We start from the raw sequence: 23,067 nt of genomic DNA, 5'->3' as shown, positions 1-23,067 counted from the left end.
TAGGGGTGTATTTATGTTAGGGTTGCTATATCAAAAATTGTAAAGCGAAGGTTTTATCGAATAAAAATATTTGAGATAGATACTAGATTGTTCACTCAATCAAACAAATTCTCCCACAGGGAGTACAAAATAAAGAAACTCATGGCTGAGAAGTCATATCCCATATTTTTTTATGATTTTCAAGTGAATTTAGTTCAAGAGGCATAATTAAAAATATGTATGATTAGTAGATGGGCACATTAGGTATACAGTGTAAAAATGATTAGATGTGTAGTAAGTTTGAACGAAATTGGTGGGATTGTCCTCCTCCACAGTGCAGTGGTTAGCAAATATGGATACTTTGCTAAAGGTCCCAGATTTAATTCCTAGGGGGTTAAAAATAAGAGATTTTTATCAAGATAAAATTTGTTTGATATGAATTAATGGTGCCAGAAACGTGGGAAATGATTCAAGAAAAACGTTTTGGAAAACAAAAATTTATTTTTACAGAATAAAATGCCATGTTATTGTCAGGATTTGGGTTGAATTTTTGAAAATTTACTAGTTGATCTATTAAATTTCAGACCGAATAGTAATTTGGGAATTACAATCAGAAATAATGTCATTTTGTTCATTTTTGGTAGGTAAAATTTGAGAGTCCTTTCTTTCAGCTGCATATTTGATGGCCATTTCTCTTCTGGTTTTTACTAATATTCTGTGTCCAGGACAGTCTAGATTTTCGTTGAAACATTTATTCCTACAGCACATCTTGCACAGCTTGAAAATACACTTTGAACCCTAAAAAAATGTTTCATTATAATATAAAATCACAATTCATAATGCTGTGTAATAATCTAATTGACATTTATCAAATTTATGATGGAAATGCATTTTACATAAGAATCAAACAATAACTAAATAGGTTTTTCCTCTTTTAGGTTTTATTCTTATCTTACTTACCGTAGAACTGGGCTACTTGAACCTTGATGTGTTACTTGAGCCCAGTACAATACGATGATTTAAATCTGTATTTGGTCTACAATAATGAACGTATCGTGACAATAAGTGTCACCTGTCAGGGGAACAATGAATCATGTCGATACATTGATTATTGCAGACCAAATACAGATCTAATTTTTTTTGTACTGGGCTCAAGTTACACATCAAAGTTCAAGTAGCCCCATTCTAGGGTATGTATTTTGAATGTACTAAATGATTGTAATACAAATTCAATGTTACTATTCTTATTTAAAAAATTTAAGTGACATGATGCCTCATAAAACATTATAAGAAAGATAGCTAAATATTTATTTTTTGAATGAATTTTTTTGTGTAAATGAATAATTTTAAGTATATAGTTCATTTGACTTACAAGTGGATTAGGGCAATTTATACAAATGTCACCAGACCGTTTCAACTGAATTTCTTTCGGAGGTCGTCGCTGAATCCTACGTAGTTTTTTCATTCGTTTTCTAGTTATAGCATTACCCTCGGCATCCTCATAATGTCTTTTCAAATCATCACTGTTATTCTGAAAACATGAATATAAAAACAATATTTAGACTGGTCTTATTTTTTATTTTTTATACATATATCGCTCACTCCTCAAGAACGTCATAAATCAAAAAACTAGATTTTTCAGGAGAACGCTTTTAAAGTTTAAAAATATAATACAATGTACTAAAAATAAACACCAAGCCACTTACTGAACTTTTTACTGTGCAACAGATCTTTTTAAGTAAAACCTGAAGGTATTTTCTCCATTTTAAAAATGTATTGTTTATTTAAAAAAATAATTAAACAATACCTTTTCTTTAAAATGCAAAAACAACACTTTCTGCCCTGTAGCGGGTAGATATTGAGTTAAAAATATGCCTCTTTTGCTGATATATAGTACATTTTCTGGGCATTCCGAAAACATGCACAGCTGAAAATTGACGATTTATGACATTCTTGAAAGGAGTGAGCGATATGGCATTTCACCCTTCAATAATTTTCTAGCCAGTGACAGTTGTTTAGGACAGGGTCAAAAATATACACAAATGTATAAACTTGTTATAATAATACTATTTATATTAATATACATACCTGACACTCAACTTGCTTTTCCTCCATTTTTTTAATATGCTCACTTGGCGCGATCCTTACATATGGTTGACAGATCCATGGAGGTAATTTAAGATTATAATCTGTATTATGGGAATTATCATCATCCGTATTTATCGGCTCAGTTTTATTTCCAGTTTTATCTTCATCATAATTATAAACCATTTCTCCCATATGGTATGGCAGGTATTTGGATTTTAAAGTATTTATAACATTTACAAATTGCTCCAAGGTTTGTGCAGTTGCAAGGGCTGACCGGCATTCAGAATTTGATTCCAAATTCAATCTGAAAACAGCGATGCAAAAAACATTGTGATAAAAAATTAATAACAAAATAGGTAAAAATATGATATTGAAACTATGCGATATAAATTGAGAAAATGGTTTTGAAATTAACATTATCAATTTAGGTTCATTTTGCACTCAAAGTTATGAAATCAGAAGTTCAATAATGTTTTTAAAATTGATTGCTTTAAGATACCTTTTTTAAGTTTTATCATTATATTATTATTATACTGCATTACTTCAAGAAAACCTAACTCCTTTTATTGTTTACATCCTCTTTAAATGAACAAAAGTTTTTTGAATCAATAAAATCAACAAACAAAAAATTATTATAAAACTCAATTTTTTAAATTCTTTAAATATTGATATCCATAAAATGTTACAATGTTCCCTACACTATTTATTTTCGGAACAGATTATCAATACAAACTAGTTTCATTAAGACTGGTAATCATAGAGAGAAAGATAAAATTTCTATATTTAAAATACATTAGAAATGTAAACTTATGTTTTTTTATTTATATAACTTTAACGTATAAAAAATCAAATTTTGTCAAAGGAAAAAATTAATCCTGGAATGGGAAACCTCCTTAGAATTCTGGAACAGTTTAATGGTTTGTGGCATTGTAAATACTTAATTATAAAAAGTATTATCAATTTGATTTTATTGTGAAATAATATAAATAATAAAACCCTTATCCGCACCCCAATGATGCATAGGGCACTGTGTCATATAAACGCAGTGTTATCTTGATCGTTTTACACATGAAGGAAAGGTGATCAGGCCTCCGCTTCAGGTACCAGTCCATGGTAGTATTGAATAAATATTACAGTGAATAAATCACTTATATTTATTTTACCCCCCTTGGGAATCGAACCCGGGACCTCCAGAACGGTAGCCGAGCGTGCTGACCATTACACTACGGAGGCGGACGAAATTATATTGTGAAAACACATACATATTCCTTACTTTAAGGACGTTCAGACATAATTTAACATTTCAACTTACAGTAAATGGCACATCTTAAAAAGATGTCCCCGGATGTATGCAGATGGACATGGATATTGCTCAACGAGGCTTAAATATTCTGAACTGACATCCCAAACTGTCGGTGAAGACCCTTCGAAGAGAGCAGGATTTGTCAATATCCCTTCAGCGCTCATCACTCCATTCACACCAGTTTCTTCCAAGCAACGATTAACATCTTCTAGACATTGTATGTTGCCATTAGCAAACACTGGTATGTTTACAGCCATCCTAAAACAGTCATAGAAAATACTAATTCATAAAATAAGATCCAATAAATTACAAACGGATGAATTGAATTTTTTCAAAATACTACAATAACAAAAAAACTATCACTTTGCTTTTCAAAGGTATTAATTCTGCAATAACAAAAAAATTAAATAATAAATACAGGTTTTAAATAGTAGTACGTTAATAAAATTTGTTTCATAGTAATCTATTGTTTTGTACATTTTTCGGTAATAAAAAAATCATTTAAAAGTAAAGAATTAATAGCCTCTTAATACATTGTTTACGGCGTGCACATATTTGTGCGTTTCAGAAACCTTATTTTCCGGCGGTGTTCATATTTTTGTGCACTTCAGTTACCTTCAACTTACTACACAAAAAAAAACACATTTGAACATCAAATTTCTTGTCATGTTTGCTTTGCTGTATAGCAGATAGATGTCACTTTGTTTCAAAAATATTATCGATTATTTTCTGTCATTTTTTCAATGTAATCTAATATCACCTGCGTCAAATTACATTTCTTTAACAAACTTCACCATAACCGATGTGTCAATATAAAGTTCTTCAATGAAATAGACAATGGAAAATAAATTAAATATGTAATTAGACATTGCTTAAATGTTGAGTTTACCTTACTGCCTTAATGTGTTCCCAACTTGCTAGACCGGTCAGAGGACCCTTTTGTTCTCTAGTCCTTCCGTGAACCGTTAAGAGTTTACAACCAGCATTCTGCAGCATCAAAGCATATTGTATAGTCTTTGATACATCTTCGAATACCCTCACTTTGCAAGTCAATGGTACAGAGAGAGCATTGCTGAGTGTGCGAACTGAAAATAATAAAAGATAATAAGTTGAATATTGCTAATATAGTCATAAATAAAAAATTGTTAATTTTCAGTTGTGCATGTTTTCGGAATGCCCAGAAAATGTACTATATCCCAGCAAAAGAGGCATATTTTTAAGTAAATATTTACCCGCTACAGGGCAAAAAGTGTTGTTTTTGCATTTTTAAGAAAAGGTATTGTTTAATTATTATTTTAAATATACTAAATATTTTTCAAATGGAGAAAAAACATTCAGGTTTTACCTAAAAAGATTTGTTGCACAGAAAAAAAGTTCAATACGTGGCTTGATATTTATTTTTAATACATTGTGTTATATTTTTAAACTTTAAAAACGTTCTCATGAAAAATCAAGTTTTTTGATTTTTGACGTTCTTGAAAGGAGTGAGCGATATATGTTATCTGATTCCTTCTTAAGTAAAAAGCTAGTAAAATTTTGTATTTATATTTATATCAATTTTATTATTTACTAGCTGTACTCAGCCATTGCTATGGCTCAGTGAAAAGAATCCGAGACTGTTGCACATATACAAGTTTCAATAATTAATGCAATATGGACATTCAATAATGGCCAGCATGATGAATGTTACACAGGTGTATAAAGTGTTCACTTAACTCAGCCAAATGCCAAGTCGTAAGCCCTGGGATACTCAAACTTCCATCTTCTTTTACATAAAAACGATACATGTTTTATCTCAAGTTAAACTCACCTATTTTTTCTAATAGTTCCCACTCATCTTGGAGGAAGGATCCGTAATGGCCCCTTTTGGCGATGGCCTGAGGGCATCCCAGGTTTATGTCTATCGCATCACAGTGCTTCTCTGCAAGTTCTGCGGCAGCCAATAGAACTTCCGGATCGTTTCCGCAAAACTGAAATGAAAAAAAAATAATTACAATTTTTACTATTTGTCTTTGAACCATAATCCGCAACCAATGTTGCATAGGGCACTAATTGTACTGACACAGTGTAATCTTGATTGTTACTTACATGAAGGCAAGGTGATCAATCCTGCACTTCAGGTATAAGTCCAGAGTAATATGAATGTATGTATACATTTTTTTAAATGAATAACCCGAAAAGCCTTTGCTTTCAGAGGCTTGTCTGAAGATAATTCTATCTGCAGATATACTAATTAGATATGATTCTATAATTCTGTATGCAGATATACTATTCAGTAAGGATAAATACTAAATAAAAATATATTACAAACACCTAGAGCAATTGAAAATAAATCATTCATTCATTGAATTTATTTTGCGATTGGCGGGAATCAATCACACGACACTCATTTCGTAGTCAAGCATTTACCCAACTATGTCACAGAGCCATTTTCAATTTTTACTATAATATTAATACATTTTTACATAAAAGCGTCTTTTACATACTGTTAGTAGAGAGCGGGAGCCGCTTATAAGTGTTCTATTTGTTTACTTTGGTAGACCGCGAAAGGCCAAAAAACATTGCACAGATCGAAATTGGGTTTGCGGTCACTAGTGATTTGTAAACAGCCCTAATTAGTATACTAATTAGGGTAGGGGTTGATGAAAAAACTGCCCGACAACAATGTGTTAACAATGATTATAATTCTACACAATCTACAATTTCCATTATTTATTTAAATGTAATGTTTTTCATATTTTTGGTATATAATTCATATATCTGTATAAAATTCTATATTATTTAATTACTGTGGGTAAAAAATCATTGGTTTTAAATAAAAATTAAAGATTCTATACTTAATACTGTACTGTCAGTTCATTGTACTGAAACCTTACCGATAAATTGCTGAGTGGGCATGGAGCACTCAATACAATACGGCTTTTAAAGCCAAAGCATAAGAGGGAAGCAAAAGAAATTGCATTATTGGATTTGACATCTGATCCCTTATTGCATTAAAAATGGAAATTTATTAAGGTTTAAAATGTATTAAGGGTTAAATACTCGTATCTATAATTATTAGTACTGTAATACACTCACACAAATATAGTTATGAAGAAAGACATGTAGAATTCAGTTTAAATAAATAAATAAAATAAAGATGGCTGCATAATTTATGTACTATTGAAATTTAAAACAAGACGAAAACACTATTATTATCAACTAGCTTTGCATTGCTATGGTTCAGCCTGGTCAAATGGAAAAGAGTGAAAATGGAAAGTGCACATTTATTATATGTATAATTTCAATGCACGAAGCAATGTAAATATAGAAAATGCTAAATGACACAGCACTCTGACTGCCATTAGCAATGTCTGGTATTGTGTGCGTATTCAAATTATGCACCTCCCCGACGCACACACTTATCCCAACAATGTTTCCCCTTTCGAAATAGTCATGGGACGCTACTTTTGTGATGTCCTTCAGCTCCTTCGTCGCATTTGCCCTCATCTTGGGAGTCGTCTCAAATATCTTCATTTCAAAGATCTTTTAAGTTTGGGGAACAAGAAGAATTTTCAATTTTCAATTTATTCAACAAAAAAATAATATATACATAACAAACAATATTCAAGGCGTATATATTAAAAGTAAGCAAGAAGACTTAAAGGTGTAGAAGAATCCCGCTTCGGAAAGCTCCTTCGGACACATGGAACAGACAATATCCAATGTGATATTGTTCAACATAGCGGTAGCTCTTCCTACAGGCATAACCATCAGCAGGTTGGTCCTGTGTATGGGAATGTGAAACAATTTATGCCGACGCTGTCTTAGGTAACTATCGGGAACAAACAGACCAATGCTCCGGATAATTTGAGGATTATCGATCATACCGCGCAACAATCGATAAAAATGCGTAATCAAATACACATTCTTTCTAGTCTCTAAACTATTGTAGCCAAGCATACCCTGGAGAAACTGGGTCGGGTAGAGCCAAGGATAATAGCCGTACTCTCTCATGTAGAGATACCTCAAAAACTTCTTTTGGACTTTCTCTACCATAAGAGAGTACCATAAGAAGAAGTCAGAAGGAGGCGAGATTAGGTGAGTAGGGTGGGTGGGGAAGAACAGTGACCGAGTGTTTGGCCAAAAACTCACAAGTTCTGATACCTGAATGAGCTGAAGCTGATGAAACAAAAACGCTCGAATGCAGCGTTTTGTCAAAATTTCAAAGCAGTCGGTGGATAACTTTAGGAGATTTAACCCATTAGTTACCAGGACTTTTGGCGTTACCATGCCAGAAACAAAACGATTAAAAAATTCATTCAAAAACATAAATAATTCAAAAGTAAAATGTGTTCAGCCAAAAAACTAACCTATGACGGTCGTAAGCTCTGTAAATACCCAGACTTTCATATTCCTCTTCATCTATGCTGAGATGTCAAAAAATGTATAAAAGAACATCTCCTTTGCTATTTATATAAATAAAGATTTTATATTCTTATGTTTATATTCTTAATTTTTCTCCCTTTTTTGTGTGTATATTAGTTTAAAATTGTTAAAAACAATAAAAAATGTATTGAAAAAGAACTCCACCGACAAGACACACAAGGTGGCTTGGTGGGTCTCTGCAAAAAAAATATTGTTCTAAATATGTAAAATTGTAATTTAAATAAATGTAAATAAAAAAAATTTAAAAAATTTAAAAAATATATACATATCGTAGTCGTACAGGAGATAGTGACCAACTAACAAAACTTAAAATATTCAGGAGGGCCATTTAAGTCACTTTTGCTTGGCAAGAAAGTAAACATCAATGCAGTTAGACATTTTTATCAAGTCAATAAACTAAACACACATGTTTTAAATCCTTTGGAACTTTTTTCATGCTATTATTAAGCTAGTAAGATATCAAATAGTCAACGTTTTTGTACAAAATGCACTTGGTCACTTTCTCCTGTATGACTACGATATAATTTTTTTTAAATCTAATGTATGAACAAGAGAAATATACCTGTACGATGAGCGGCCTGTCTTCGTCGCACGAGGCGAGCGCGTCGCGGCGGTACTTGGCGTCCCGGCGGAACACGTTGGCGTGCAGCATCGGCGTGTAGCACAGGCGCGCGCCGTGCCGCCGGCACAGCAGGCGCCACGCCAGCTCGCTGGCGTCCACCATCGGCGCCACCACGTGCCGGGCGTCCGCCCACTCCATACTGCAAACCAACAATACAACATTCTAAAATATTCAATTCAATTCAATTTATTTTGTATATTAAAAGGATTGATAACTTTGTGGTATGCTATTAAAACACTCTCCTTATGATCCGTTGTTTACTTTGTAAAATACCACTTTTATAAACACTTATTTGTGACTACCGGTTTTGAATAATCATTCCATCGTCAGGTCACTAAAATAAAATTATGGACATAGACTTGACATTTGTATAAAAATTAAATTTTGAAAGAGAGAAAGAAGACAAATGAATCACAATGAGAATATTTTGAAAAGTGGACTCGAAGTTAAATTTAGTTGGTTTTTATTATGGGTACGTCTTATTGATTGGTTTACGTATTTTTTTTTCATTTCAATTTATTTATTAATAATTAACATACACATTAGAGTCAAGGCTTAATACTTTTGATTATTTTATTGTATAACCTTTTTATTGTATTATATCTTGTAATGTATAAAATCTGGCAATTATAAAAAATCCCATATTGTATGAACTATATTGTAAACCCTATTTTGTATTAACATGTAAATATTTCGGCTCAACACAGGCTATGCCTAAAGAGTCATAATACATATAATTAATTAAATATTTTAAAAAATCTCGTTTCTCATGTGTGTGATTGTAATCCAGGATTCGGACCTCACATACTAATATAAGAGTTTCTGCTTGATAAAAAAGCTTCTTTACATCTCACCAATAGATGTCCCTAGTGAAGTTCTAGTGATTCAAGAACAAGGTTTCTAAATTGGTTCATATATATAAAACTTCCAAGAATTTGAGTAGTGTGGTTGTCAATAATGGGTAGAATTGGTGAATGTTACACGTGTGTAAAGTGATCACTTAAACCAGCCTATGACGGTCGTCAGCCCCGTAAATGCCCAGACTTCCATATTCTTCTTCATTTTTGATGATATGTCAAAAAATAATGTAAAAAAAATAATCTTTATACCTAAAATAAATAAAAATAAAATAAAACATTACAAACTAAAATTTAAGGTGTGTACATTAACGAAAATCTAAAATAAGCAATCGAACCCGGGACCTCCAAAACGGTAGCTTAGCGTGTTGACCATTACACTACGGAGGCAAAAGATATATAAAATATAAATATATTTAAAGATATATAAAATCTCACGTGATAGTGTATTTTGTTATCGGCTAAGTAAATTTCGCCTTTGGGTATCATTTGCTTGCATGGTTTGTGATTTATTAATATGTGTCAGTTAGCTGTAGTGAAATTATCATAAGTACCCTATTTTTCCTTTATCTCTGGTACTAGCAATTTGCGTCTGTGTTTACATCTCAAACCACCTTTTCTTGCAACATTAATTTTATCTTATTCGAGAATTGCCGTGTAAATGGCAAGTAGAAGAAAATAAAGGGGCATTAAATTAAACTGGTCGTTCGAAGAATTGTGGGGAAGGCGTTCTTTGATCGTACTTAAATGAAGAAATAAAGAAATATTGCCCTGAAGGAAGGAATAAGGGCGTTTGTACACTACACGAAATTCAACCGTCCGGCACTTCAGTTAGCGTAAAAAAGGATGACTGGCTTGGCTTGTGGTTTTGTCCATCTTTCTTCGGGTCGATGCTCTTCGATCGGTGTGTGATCACGTTGCGCGTAAATTCCATCACGCTTAATTGTTGTCCGCCTCCGTAGTGTTGCTAGGCTACCATGCTGAGGGTCCCGGGTTCGATTCCCAAAAGGGTCAAAATAAATATTAGTGGTTTTTCAGTCTAATATTTATTTAATATGACCCTGGACTGGTACCTGAAGCAGAAGATCACTGATCACCTTCCTTCGTGTATTTTAACGATCAAGATAACACTGCTTTAATACGATGCAGTGCCCTATGCACCATTGGGTGCAGATAAGGGTTAGAGAGAGAAATTGTTGTAGTCGCTTTTATTTTCAAAAACCGGACTGCCGGACGGTAAAATTCCGTGTACTGCACAACCGCACTAAAAGAAATTTAAATGAAAACTACTGTTTATATTATATTATTAAGGTACTTACGAGTTGGATTCAGGACATTTCTCAGGATAAAAAATTTAATTTTATGATTCTAAATTATTTTCCGCTGGGTAACCATTCACTTAAGGTATTTTGATTTTTTTTCCTCGTGTGTTAGAATATTTGTGGAGATCCTCACCAAAAAGTTACATTTCCAATATGGCATTTGCAAAGAAGTTACTTCCTCACCAAAAAGTTACATTTCCAATATGGCATTTGCAAAGAAGTTACTTCCTCACCAAAAAGTTACATTTCCAATATGGCATTTGCAAAGAAGTTACTTCCTCACCAAAAAGTTACATTTCCAATATGGCATTTGCAAAGAAGTTACTTCCTCACCAAAAAGTTACATTTCCAATATGGCATTTGCAAAGAAGTTACTTCCTCACCAAAAAGTTACATTTCCAATATGGCATTTGCAAAGAAGTTACTTCCTCACCAAAAAGTTACATTTCCAATATTGCCTTTGCCAAAAATCCTGTAAATTCAAATCATTTCTGTTTACTGTATTCTATCAAAATCTTAATGAAAGTTGCGACAAAACGTGACCAATCCTGTGTTAAACCAATTTGAAGTCATTAAATCGCACCAAAACGTAACAATTTTACAAGCTAAAATTCCTGATTACTTAAAATCATTTATAATGGAAATGTAGCGTTTTGGTGAGGACCTCCACGTTTGTAATGTTTGGTTTGCTTTTTACATTGTCAGTCTCCACCCGTCTCTATCCTCCGCTCGTCTCTTCAACTCAGCGGTCTTCCTGTATATATATATCGATCGGTAAATGACTTGAGGAAATCTAGGATTTTTAACAAACTAATATTTACATTTTTATTTACATCGATGTAAATAAACCATGCCTAGATGTTTAAAAATGGCAATGCCTTTTGAAAGCAACTTACTTTTTCTACTGATCTAAAAATTCTAATATTTCACTCATTCAAACCCTTATCCGCACCCCAATGGTGCATAGGGCACTGCATCATGTAAACGCAATGTTATCTTGATCATTAACACATGAAGGGAAGGTGATCAGCCCTCTGCTCCAGGTACCAGTCCAGAGTAATATTGAATAAATATTAGAGTGAAAAAATCACTTATATTTATTTGACCTCCCCTGGGAATCGAACCCGGGACCTCCAGAACGGGAGCCGAGCGTGTTGACCATTACGCTAAGGAGGCGGACAATTTTTTTTTTTAATATACTTAAAATTTAAGTAAACCATATCTACGTGTATAATAATGATAATGCCTTTAGCAAACAAACTCGGTTTATGAGATGTTCTTAAATTTACGACAAGAATTTTGGGTAGATTTAACTGTTATAGCTTGTTTGCTGATAATTTAAGTGTGCATATGAAATTACTATGTGCATATTTTAAAATATATAGAAATTAAGTTGAACCACACGAAGTCGAGAAACGCTTGTTAGTATTATAGAAATAAAATATACAGGGTGTTACGCAATAATAAAATAATTAAAATAATTTGCAAGATTTGGAATAGGAATACATAATAGAAATAATAATAAAAATAGTAATAATAATAACAAGAATAGAAAAAAATCCTCAAAACTTCTTTGCTATCTTGTAAAAACACACGATGTCTTGAATATCGTTGAAATTTTAACTACTTGTCTACTAATTTGTCGGCAGTTTTCGTCTGAACTTCAGGACGCGAATCTGACTTTGGAGGATGCGAGGAAGCTGTCCAACTCCGTGGTTAACTTGTTTAGCTACCGCGCTGGAGATCCCAGGTTCGATTCCCATCGGGGGGGGGGGGTGAAAATAAATATAACTGATTTTACACTCCAATATGTATTTAATATAATCCTGGTCTCTGAAGTGCTGGAGTCATCTTGCCATCATGTAAGTGACGATCAAAATAACACTGTGTCAATACGATGTAGTGCCCTATGCACCATTGGGTGCGGATAGGGGTTAGAAGAAGAAGTAGTAGTAGTAAGTAACGAGGATTCTTAGCTGTTGTGTATTTTTTAACAACATTGACTTATGTAGGTATTTACTATAAAACGACAAGAATTTCATGTCTTAAATGTACAAAAAAAACACATGAGACTTTAAATGTTGCATGTCAATAAAAAAGCGAAGTTTATGGGAAAATATTGTTGATAAATTATGTTCAGAGAATAATAAAGCAGATTGTTAGTTTCGGGAAAAAAGTTCTCAAATGGTTTCCGGCCGTTCATTCGGATTATCCTGGAACTTAATGGGCTCATTTCAAACCCTAACGTGTAAACCATAAAAGTGAACATATATGCTGAAAAGCGTTTGGAAAGTTTAATGCAGGAAAATTGAGTTTGTAAAAGTTGCCAGAGCAGTTGGAAGCTGACAGATGAGACTTGACGGCGGTTATTTCGAGCATAACACACTTTATAAACATGTTTATAAAAAATAAATACATGTTTTAGTTGAACCTACATCAAAAATACATAAGTATTACTGAAAAACTACAACTTGGTTTTTCTTGTATGTATTCATTTTAAATCGAACACAGATTTTTTGAGTATACTAAGTTGTATTTTATTAACAAAAACACATTAAAAATTTATATTGTGCCAAGTTTTTAACCTAGTTATAGCATTTTTAACGAATGTTCGTTTGAAAATGCCATAACTAGGCGAAACTAGTGTCACAATATTAATTTTTTATGTGTTTTTGCTAATAAAATACAACTTAGTAGACTCAAAAATTCTGTTTTGATTTAAAATTAATGCATAAATTAAAATGGGGTTCTACAAATAAAACGCCAAATCTATAAATACTTCGTTTTTCCTTTGAAAAATTATTAACATAGATGAAGAAGAAGAATATGGAAGACATTTACGAGGCTTACGACCGTCGCAGGCTTGGTTAAGTGATCACTTTACACACGTGTAACATTCACCAATTTTACCCATGATTGACAACCACACTACTCGTTTTGAAACTTCTAGATACATATATATTGATGAAACTCGTAATACAGTATGCGCGAGTTCACAATAGCCATCTATGGTATTACGAGGAAAGTTTTTACTAAGCAGAGACTCTTTCCATTTGTATGTGAATATTTGGACACACTCAAAATATTGTAAAAGAAAATAATTTAAGAATTTTAAAAATTATGTCGAAAATTAAGAAATTAAGTTGTACCGAAATGTGAGCCCATTTTGTATTGATTTTATGTTTATATTTTATGTAATTTTGTTTTATATATTAAAATAACTAGGTACTTCATGTGTACTCGGTTTTGAATAAAGCCAAAAACAGTTATTTTAAATGAGTACTTTAATATTATTTTAGATTCAAGTTTTGTACAGACATTTCTTGGTGGAACTGCATTTTATATTCTAAAAAATTAATTATTCTGTCGGTCACTGCTCAAATAAGACACACGTGGAAATAATTTTAAAGTTGTTATTTTATTATAATATTATTTTATGAATTGTCCTTCGTTTTTGTCATTCTTTCAATATTTTCAAACAAAAAACAATTTACCGCTAATGACAAAAGTTTTCAGTATTCCGGAAAATTAGCACATTCATGATTCTCTAGAATAATGTAGAGAAAAACTTTTATTTTCAGCAGTGTGAGAAAAAATAGATTCTCAACATTTTTTTCACCGGAAAATGAAAAACGGCATGACCTATATTACAAAATAATTCCAGAATCAGTTTTTTCATAGCGTCGTACGCCATTTATCTTTTATCTAATGTGCCGGAATGAAAAGCTAAGCAATGACAATATATTTCTCTGCGTCGGTATTTCTCTTCTGCGAGTTCTTATCTCCTCCACACACGGAATACGTGCTCAAGAGTACAATTAGTTCCCATTTTTCATACACTAGTCCCTGTTTTATAAGGACTAGGGAGGAAAAGAAATCACAATGAGCCTAGAGAGACAAAAATAACGCAGAGTTATTGTTATGTGTCGAATTTTCTTCCCGACAACAGTGAAATAAAAGTAGAGTAAAACCTCTATATAACGGACTGATTTGAGGGGGGGTGTCCGTTAAAGCCGAAAGTCCGTTACATAAAAATTGGTTCAAAATATTATTTATCGAAAAACATTTTTTTGAAATATATACAATGTATTTCTTTAAACCCTTATCCGCACTGCATAGTGCAATTGTGCATAGGGCACTGCATCATATAAACGCAGTGTTATCTTGATCGTTAACACACGAAGGAAAGGTGATCAGCCCTCCGCTTTAGGTACCAGTCCAGGGTAATATTGAATAAATAACAATGTATCTAGGTATAAATAAATAATACAAAACACAAACAAAATTCTATTTATTGTTTTTAGACACTCGTCGCGAAGTGACGTTGCTGATTAACATCGACGCACTTGCTTTCGGTAATCCTGCTTTGAAAAAGGGATCAAGTTTTGTTTGCACTATTAAAGTTTTTGCTGTTTTTTTTAATGATCAACTCTATAAAATCGCAAAAATACTTATACTTAACATAGCTGAACTTTGTCATCTGACGAATAGTCAATAATTTGGCCGGATTTTTTATCCGTTATACCCGAAGTTCGTTAAATAGAGGTCCGTTATATCAAGGTTTTGCTATAAAGGGTCCGCCAAATAACTTTTTTTTTTTGAAAATGCTATAAAAAAAAACTACTGAACTACGGCTGTGTGGCACGTAGCGCCGTCCTGTTGAAACCAAATGTTGCCAATATCCTCCTCTTCAATTTTTGTGAACAAAAATCCGTTCAACATGGCCCGATAACGATCGCCATTGACTGTAACGGCCACTCCTTGCTCATTTTCAAAGAAAAATGGCCCAATTATGCCTCTGGACCAAAATCCGCACCAAACAGTGACTCGTTTTGGGTGTACCGGCTTTTCAATGTATGCGTGCGGGTTTTCTGTGCCCCAAATACGACAATTTTGCTTGTTTACATACCCGCCAAGATCAAAATGAGCTTCATCCGAAAAGATGATTTTTTTGGCAAAATCGGCATCTTCTGTAAGTCGATCGCAGGCCCACTCAGCGAAGCGAAAACGCATTGGATGGTCAGTTGGCTTCAACTCCTGAACCAATTGGACTTTGTATGGCGTCATACCAAGGTCTTTATGCAAAATTCGTCTCAATGATGTCTCCGAAATGTTCAATTGTTGAGAACGACGGTGAATTGATGTTGATGGCGCTTCACGCACACTTTCTGCCACAACATCGATATTCTCGGGTGTACGCACTGTTTTTGGCTTTTCACGCTTTGGTTTATCGATGAGGATGCCAGTTTCTTTCACTTTTTTCACAAGATAACGAACATACGGAGCTGACGGTGCTTCTCTTCTTCCAAAAACCGTACGCAATTTTCGCACACATTCTGCAACATTACCATGATTTTCAAAGTAATGTCGCAATATTTCCCAGCGTTGTTCAAGCGTATACACAACCATATTCGCTCAGCGGAAGGATAAAACTAATTATCTGTCAAATCAGACATGAGCTAAGTGTTACCATTCACGAAATAAGCACTAGTTGAAAAAAAAAACTTTAGATGGCGGACCCTATATTATTTTGTGCTTCACTGACAAAAACATCGAGCAGCTTTCATCGAGAATAGGAAAATCGATAAGGGATGGAAAATAATGTCAAAGGCACTCTGAATGTCATACAGAGAAAAGGGCTCTATTGGGGTCGAACTAACGTCACAGAAGAAATGAGTTTAACATCACGTGTAGTAAAAAAAGATAGAAGTATCCTATACAAAGCAGGTAATAACAGTCACAGAGGAAAACTAGGCATGATCAAGTTTTTCCAATACGTGAAAGTCAGGCCTGTCTGTCAGGACATGCATGAACATGGAAGAGGGGAAAATGTTTGCAGTCAGGGGGAGTGTGGCGTTCTATTTTCTCTGCCTACCTCTGCGGGCAATCGGCGCGATGGTAAGTTAGTTTTTATAACAGTCATCGTGTCAGACATTTTTTTTCCGGATTTAAACGACAGACGGACGGATCACCGTTCTTTAATGCATTGTCACTCTTTAAGGCGGGATATTCGATAGCCCGCGACTTAATTTTCTTTAAACCTCGGTAAAATTTGACATAATTGAATTTATTTTCTCAAAACACCTGTTTTGTAATGAAAAAATTAGTTCTTCATTGAAATAAATGTATGATTTTTAAAAGAAAAGAGTAATTGAAAGGTTAGGAGTTTAAAAAAAATATAATTTCTAATACACATTCTAAAAAATAATCAAATTCCAATACATTTTCTTTAAAAAAATCGAGCGTGGAGAGACATCCAGCCTTAGGAGCGGCCGAATGCGTTTTTATTTGAGCGTTTGAGATATCAGCCATAACCTACGTTTCATTTAATAGTTTTGCATTTATTAAACGTAAAACTACTATCTACTAACAAACGCGTGTATTGCTATAACGAGCAAAATGTAAACATATGTTTTTAAGCAAAAAATATTGTTTAAAAAAAGGCTTTAAAAAAACGATATTCTGTATAACTACAGATTTCGCGATACTCAACCATAATAAAAGTCATTTTGGACAAATTATATACGGCCATGTTTATCTTTAATTTAGGATCAGCATAAACTAAAATGCTGACAAGTGATCAGTGACCTTTTTCATCATACTAGTTAAGGTCATTAATGAGACTACACATTATAAGCAATTTAAAGACGATAATCCATGCAAACTCTGCAAAAGATTAGTTCTACTCACGTAATCCCTGAATATTCGTAGAGAAAAAAAAGTTTTGGATTATATTGTTTTCGAAACTCGTATAATTAATTATTATAACTTAGATTCGGACCATTTTTAGATTACGAAAATGCAAAAACGTTATTGAACGTTAAATATTAAGACAATTAAAAAGAAGTATTTGGACACACTCAAAATGTTGTCAATAAATTATCTGGTCAAATAATAAGCTAAAATGAAAAAAATTAAAATGATATTTTCTGGCGTTTCTCATGTGTGTGATTATAATCCAGGATTCGGACCTCAGATACTAATTAAAGAGTTTCTGCTCAATAAAAACCTTCTTTTCATCTCACCAATAGATGTCTCTAGTGAAGTTCTAGTGATTCAAGAACACTGTTTCAAATGTTTCAATGGGGTTAATTTCATATATATTTAAAACTTCCAAGAATTTGAGTAGTGTGATTGTCAACCATGGGTAGAATTGGTGAATGTTACACGTGTGTAAAGTGATCACTTAAACCAGCCTATGGCGGTAGTCAGCCTCGTAAATGCCCAGACTTCCTAATTCTTCTTCATCTTTGATGAGATGTCAAAAAATAACATGAAAAATACTCCTATAATTGGAGATAATCCAGATTTGTGAGCAAGTATTTGGACACACTCAAAATGTTGTAGATAAAGAGATTTTGAAAGTTCATATTTCTTATTTTTCTTCTTTTTGCGTCATCTATCACAAAGTTCCGCAAAGTGTGTGCCGCGGCACACTGGCGTACCGTGGTGATTAGTTGGTGTGCCGCGGAAAAAAGTCTAGTTTTGTGAAAATAACACTATTGCTCCAAATTTTGATTGCCTGTGCTCAGTTAAGTAGGCTCACTTTTCGCATCAAACATAATATGTTACCATAATATGGTAAATATGCACCTATGAAATTTCTTAATTTGGTAGGTGTTCCTTGAATAGAAAAAGTTTGCGGAATACTGATCTATCAGACTCACTTCTTAATGGTGTACTTTTTTTCAATAACTACGAGAAATTTATTTTCATTCGGAATGTGGAGTCCGACAGCTGTTAGTAAATGTGCACATTGGGAGTCCATTTTATAATATATAATGAATGTGACATCGGGATCGCATAGATTAAAGGTATAATTTTCTTCGGTATGTTACTTGTGATTATCAAATTCAGAATAATAAATAAATGTAGTAATTTTTTCCATTTTTACAAAAAAAAATCTCAAGAACAAAACAGTACGAGAAATCAATAATTTACGCAATGCCTTTTATATACTTTTTTGACATCTCAATATAGATGAAGAAGAATATGGAGGTCTGGGTATTTACAGAGCTTACGACTGTCATTGCTAAGTCATAGGCTGGTTAAGTGATCACTTTACACAACACGTGTAACATTCACTATTCTACCCATGATTGACAACCACAATACTCAAATTTTTGAAATCGTACATACATCAGATAATTCTCACTCACATTGCTTCACGTGTGAGTTCGCGGCAGTATCTATAGTTGATTTAAGAAAGCTTTATTTAGTACAGCCTTTTTTTATAAACGTAAGATCCTTACCGAATTATTTTACATACTGGGAGACGCTTTAAAACATGATTGAAAAAAATTGCAGCTCATAATAAAAAAAGAAAATAAGCCTAGTTTATTGCACAAAATTCACCCGGTTTTGTGTGATTTTAGTGGATTTCATTCCTGTACGTACAAGCCGTCACAATTGTATTAACCATTTAAATGGCGGTTTTTAAACCATCTTTAAAGATACAATTTAAGAATATTATTCATATTCCGCCTCCGTAGCGCAGTTGTCAACACGTTTGGCTACCACGCTGGAGCTCCCGGTTTAGATTCCCAAGAGGGTAAATACGAGTAAATGTGTTTTTTTTAACTCTTACATTTATTTGATATTTTCTGGACCTTTCATCTGATCACCTTTCATTCGTGTATTAAACGATCAAGACAACACAGTTATACGATGCAGTAACCTATGCACCAGTTGGTCCGGATAACGGTAAAAATAATTCATATTTTTGCTAAAGTAATGATCTAATAATTTTCGGTAATTCTATGTAGTGTTTAAAAAAAGCTTTTTCATTTTCGATATGTTTTTAATATGTAAGGGATGAGGAACACGGGCATGCCATCTGCTCCGACTGAAAATCATAATTGCATTAGTGATTATGAATTTCCAAGTTCTATAACGTAATTCAGGTTCCATTAACGTAGTCCAGTTTCACTAATTAAACACAAGTTTGTACATGGGTAAGGTCCACGGTAGGAAACATCCCTATTTGGTATTTTAATGTACAACATGATCAAATTCTAGGCCTCAAAACAGGTCACAACTGCTCGAGTGTATTGGACGCCGTATCCAGTGAGTGTCGATCACCTAATTTATTTGTTTTACTTTAGTTTAACCTAGATATAATATTCGACATTTCTGCTCGGGGGATGTTTCGAATAGTCCGCAGGATATCCGGTAGGGTGCGCCACTCAATCAATAGGGCATAGTTACTATATATTACAAACTATACATACTTATTCAGTAGTGGCCACAGAAATCATATCGCCTAATATTTTGTTTCAAGTCCATATGTATACCTTATTAAGTGTCAATTTTATTTCTGCAAACCTTCATCTGCACCCGATGGTGCATAAGGCACTGCATCATATAAACACAGTGTTATCTTGATCTTTAGCACATGAAGGAAAGGTGATCCCCCTCCACTTCGTGTACCAGTCCAGGATAATATTGAATAAATATATTAAAGTAAGTATTTTACCTTATAAAAAATTATAGCCTTGTACGAGAAAATCACTGCATATATTAGGGTAAGTGGTTCATTTTCATCTTGGTTTGGCATCTTTAGAGATGTTAAACAGGGATGTGTAATGTTACAGTGCCTGTTTAATCGATACATAGATGATTGCATGAAAGAACTAAAAGGTTGGAGTTAAATTTATGGATTCGACTGTCTGTTGCCTTTTATATGCTGACGATGCTGTGTTCTATATATGTGCTATGCCGATAGTAGTGTAGACATGTAGGAGTCAGTCTCAAAAGTGTAGAATATGTGCAAGAAAAAAGTAATTTGCTGATGAATGTTGACAAATCCAAAGTCATGGTTTTTGAAAGAGATTAATGCAGTAATCTGGATGTAAAAAAGCAGTAAATGGGGAAATTTAGGAACAGGTAGATGATTTGATATATTTGGAAAGAATGTTTTCTAAGGATGAAAATATAAGTTGGGTGTGGGGTGCGAATGAATTTTTATTTAAATATGATAAAATCGATTAAAAAATTCGAAAAAAATACTTGATATTATTATTAAAAATCTAATTATAAATAATTTAATATTACGTGGCCCCCAGTTGCCGTTATGGCGACAGCGATTTGATATTGTTTTGATAAAATTATATTATTAATAATTGTATGCAAAATCTTTTCACCCCACCTACTTTTGTAGCTTCGTTCAGTTGCTTCGCTGCCTGGTATGTAAATCTTTGTATTTTAGCGCCAAATCCTGCCTACAAATGTTAAATTGGGTTTAAAACAGGGCTATTCCCGGGCAATGACGAAATCCCCACATTTTCTCTTAAATTATTAACAACAAAAATAAAACTAGTCATATCAATGTATGTTTCTAACAATACAAAGTACACTTCTGGCTTGACGGCAAGGTTCAGAGTTGCAATCAATATTTATATAATTTTTCATCAATAAAAAATGACAAACGTCATTCATTTCAATAACACCTCTGTAAACGATCAATTTGTCGCGTCATGGTTCAATTTTATTGTCCGTGTCGCGCGTACTTAATTATTCCTTCAGATACATTGCTTTCTTTCTTACAACACTTATAAACTTAAGTTAGGGTTGGGTAAATTAATTAGTAAATAGGTTTACCAATTCAGAGTGCTTTCCCATATTATAATAGAACGATCACACCCCTCAATAAATTTAGTAATACGAGTATGTTTTTCTCAATACAATGAAGAAAAGCCACACCTTTTAGATAAATATTATATTTTATTTATTTAAACGTCACCGTGGCATGACGCCTACCACTTTTCATTATTAAAATATGTATTATGTATTGTACTTATGATTTCAATATTTAAATTTTATGTATTACGTCATATTAAATTTTGGGTAGTTATATATTTATATATATATATATATATATATATATATATATATATATATATATATATATATATATATATATATATATATATATATATATATATATATATATATATATATATATATATATATATATATATATATATATATATATATATATATATATATATATAAATATATACATATACATATTTATAATTTTTTTTTTAAATAACTAAGCATCACGCCTTCTTTCAGGGGTAGGCAGAGAGAATAAAACAATCTGTGTTTGCACACAATCTTCGCCTTTTCTGCATTCATACATCTTCCCATACATACACGCGTATTAAACCAACTTCTGACCTGACCACTTTTAAGTATTTAAAATACGTCATCATGCCAAGTTATCCTCGGTCTTCCTCTGCCTCTATTACCAACCACTTTCCAATGTATAGAACTGAAGCATGGGGTTGGCAAAAGAAGGATGAAAGTATACTGAATGCAGTCGAAATGCGTTCTCTCAGACGAATGTGCGGCAAAACATTGTAGGGGAAGGGGGGGCTAGTTGTTACAAAAAAATTAAAAGCTAAATATCTGGTAACTGTTTATTTTGAGATACATAATATTGATTATATCGTAATGTACATATATTAAAATATAATAAAACAATTAAAATATGTACCAACAAAGTCCACAAAAATAATTTTAGCATATTTAAAACATTTCAAAAATTGTAACAACTTGCCCCACACAGGGGCAAGTTGTTACAAGGCGGGGGCATGTTGTTACGAACTAAAACAATAATAAAACATATATTTAATTGTTAACAACAATATGTAGAATATATATAATAACATGTACAATTAAGTTTTTAATATTTAATCGCTTAAATCTCTGTCCGAATCACAATTTGAGTATGTAAAATTAACTTTATCGCCACGAATGCAGGAAATGTGAGCCCATTTAATGCATGTGATGCTCTGGATCCATTTCTGTCCAGGTTTAGAGCAATCAAAACTCTTCGTGCATACCAAACACAAGCATTCTTTATGTTCTGAGTCGGAAGAAGAATCCAACACTTGCTTCTTCTTCAGTTTTTTTTTAGACTGTTTTATCGAAATGTTTTTTTAAATTTATTTAGCGGCCTGTTTTCAACCAATATTTTGTTACTGTATTATTATCATTCCAATTATTGGGATCTGGAATTCGATTTTTAAAAGCACATTCAAATGCTAACTTCTTTGCATCAGTAGTTGATAGGCCATGAAATATTGAAAAATGTATGCTGTAAGCTCCTTTTCCTGATCGACAGAAAATATTTGGCTGAAGTTTGTTGTAACCCACAAATTTAGCTGTGGTTGGACTATTCTCTTGACGTTTTATGTAACGAAGTAACGTCATAAAATTTACTTTGTATACTTCAGCAACTCTTCGAATAGATATTTTTTCTGTTATTTCTTTAGCTGCTCTTTTGTAGGTCTCCTCGGAAATTTCACTTCTACAGGTTTTTTTTATATGCCCGTACCATTGTTGTATAAATTCTAGAACAATAATAATAAATAGTTTTTTTTTATAGGGAAACGTTGTGGGGTTAGTTGCTACAGTAACAACTTGCCCCCACATCGTTGTAACAACTAACCCCTCTCACCC

The 23,067-nt window shown here is 32.9% G+C and overlaps 1 protein-coding gene across 1 annotated transcript in view; it reads right to left on the bottom strand.

Annotated features, from left to right (window-relative positions):
- Positions 1 to 460: 460 nt before the first annotated feature.
- Positions 461 to 23,067, bottom strand: part of Dus1 (Dihydrouridine synthase 1) — a 51,227-nt gene continuing 28,620 nt past the window's right edge. The window contains exons 2-8 of the mRNA XM_088256992.1: positions 8,361 to 8,559; positions 5,181 to 5,340; positions 4,260 to 4,455; positions 3,380 to 3,628; positions 2,068 to 2,371; positions 1,352 to 1,510; positions 461 to 777 (exon numbers count right to left, since the gene is read on the bottom strand). Coding sequence (XP_088113118.1) covers positions 553 to 777; positions 1,352 to 1,510; positions 2,068 to 2,371; positions 3,380 to 3,628; positions 4,260 to 4,455; positions 5,181 to 5,340; positions 8,361 to 8,558 — 1,491 coding nt within the window. The 5' untranslated portion in view covers position 8,559 and the 3' untranslated portion in view covers positions 461 to 552. The remainder of the gene's footprint in view (positions 778 to 1,351; positions 1,511 to 2,067; positions 2,372 to 3,379; positions 3,629 to 4,259; positions 4,456 to 5,180; positions 5,341 to 8,360; positions 8,560 to 23,067) is intronic.

Source organism: Brachycentrus maculatus, unplaced genomic scaffold, assembly GCF_059751285.1.
Source record: "Brachycentrus maculatus isolate JH-2025_06_01 unplaced genomic scaffold, ASM5975128v1 h1tg000069l, whole genome shotgun sequence".
NCBI lineage: Eukaryota > Metazoa > Arthropoda > Insecta > Trichoptera > Brachycentridae > Brachycentrus > Brachycentrus maculatus.
Note: the sequence above shows the minus strand (reverse complement) of the source record. Positions and strands in the feature narration are given on the sequence as shown.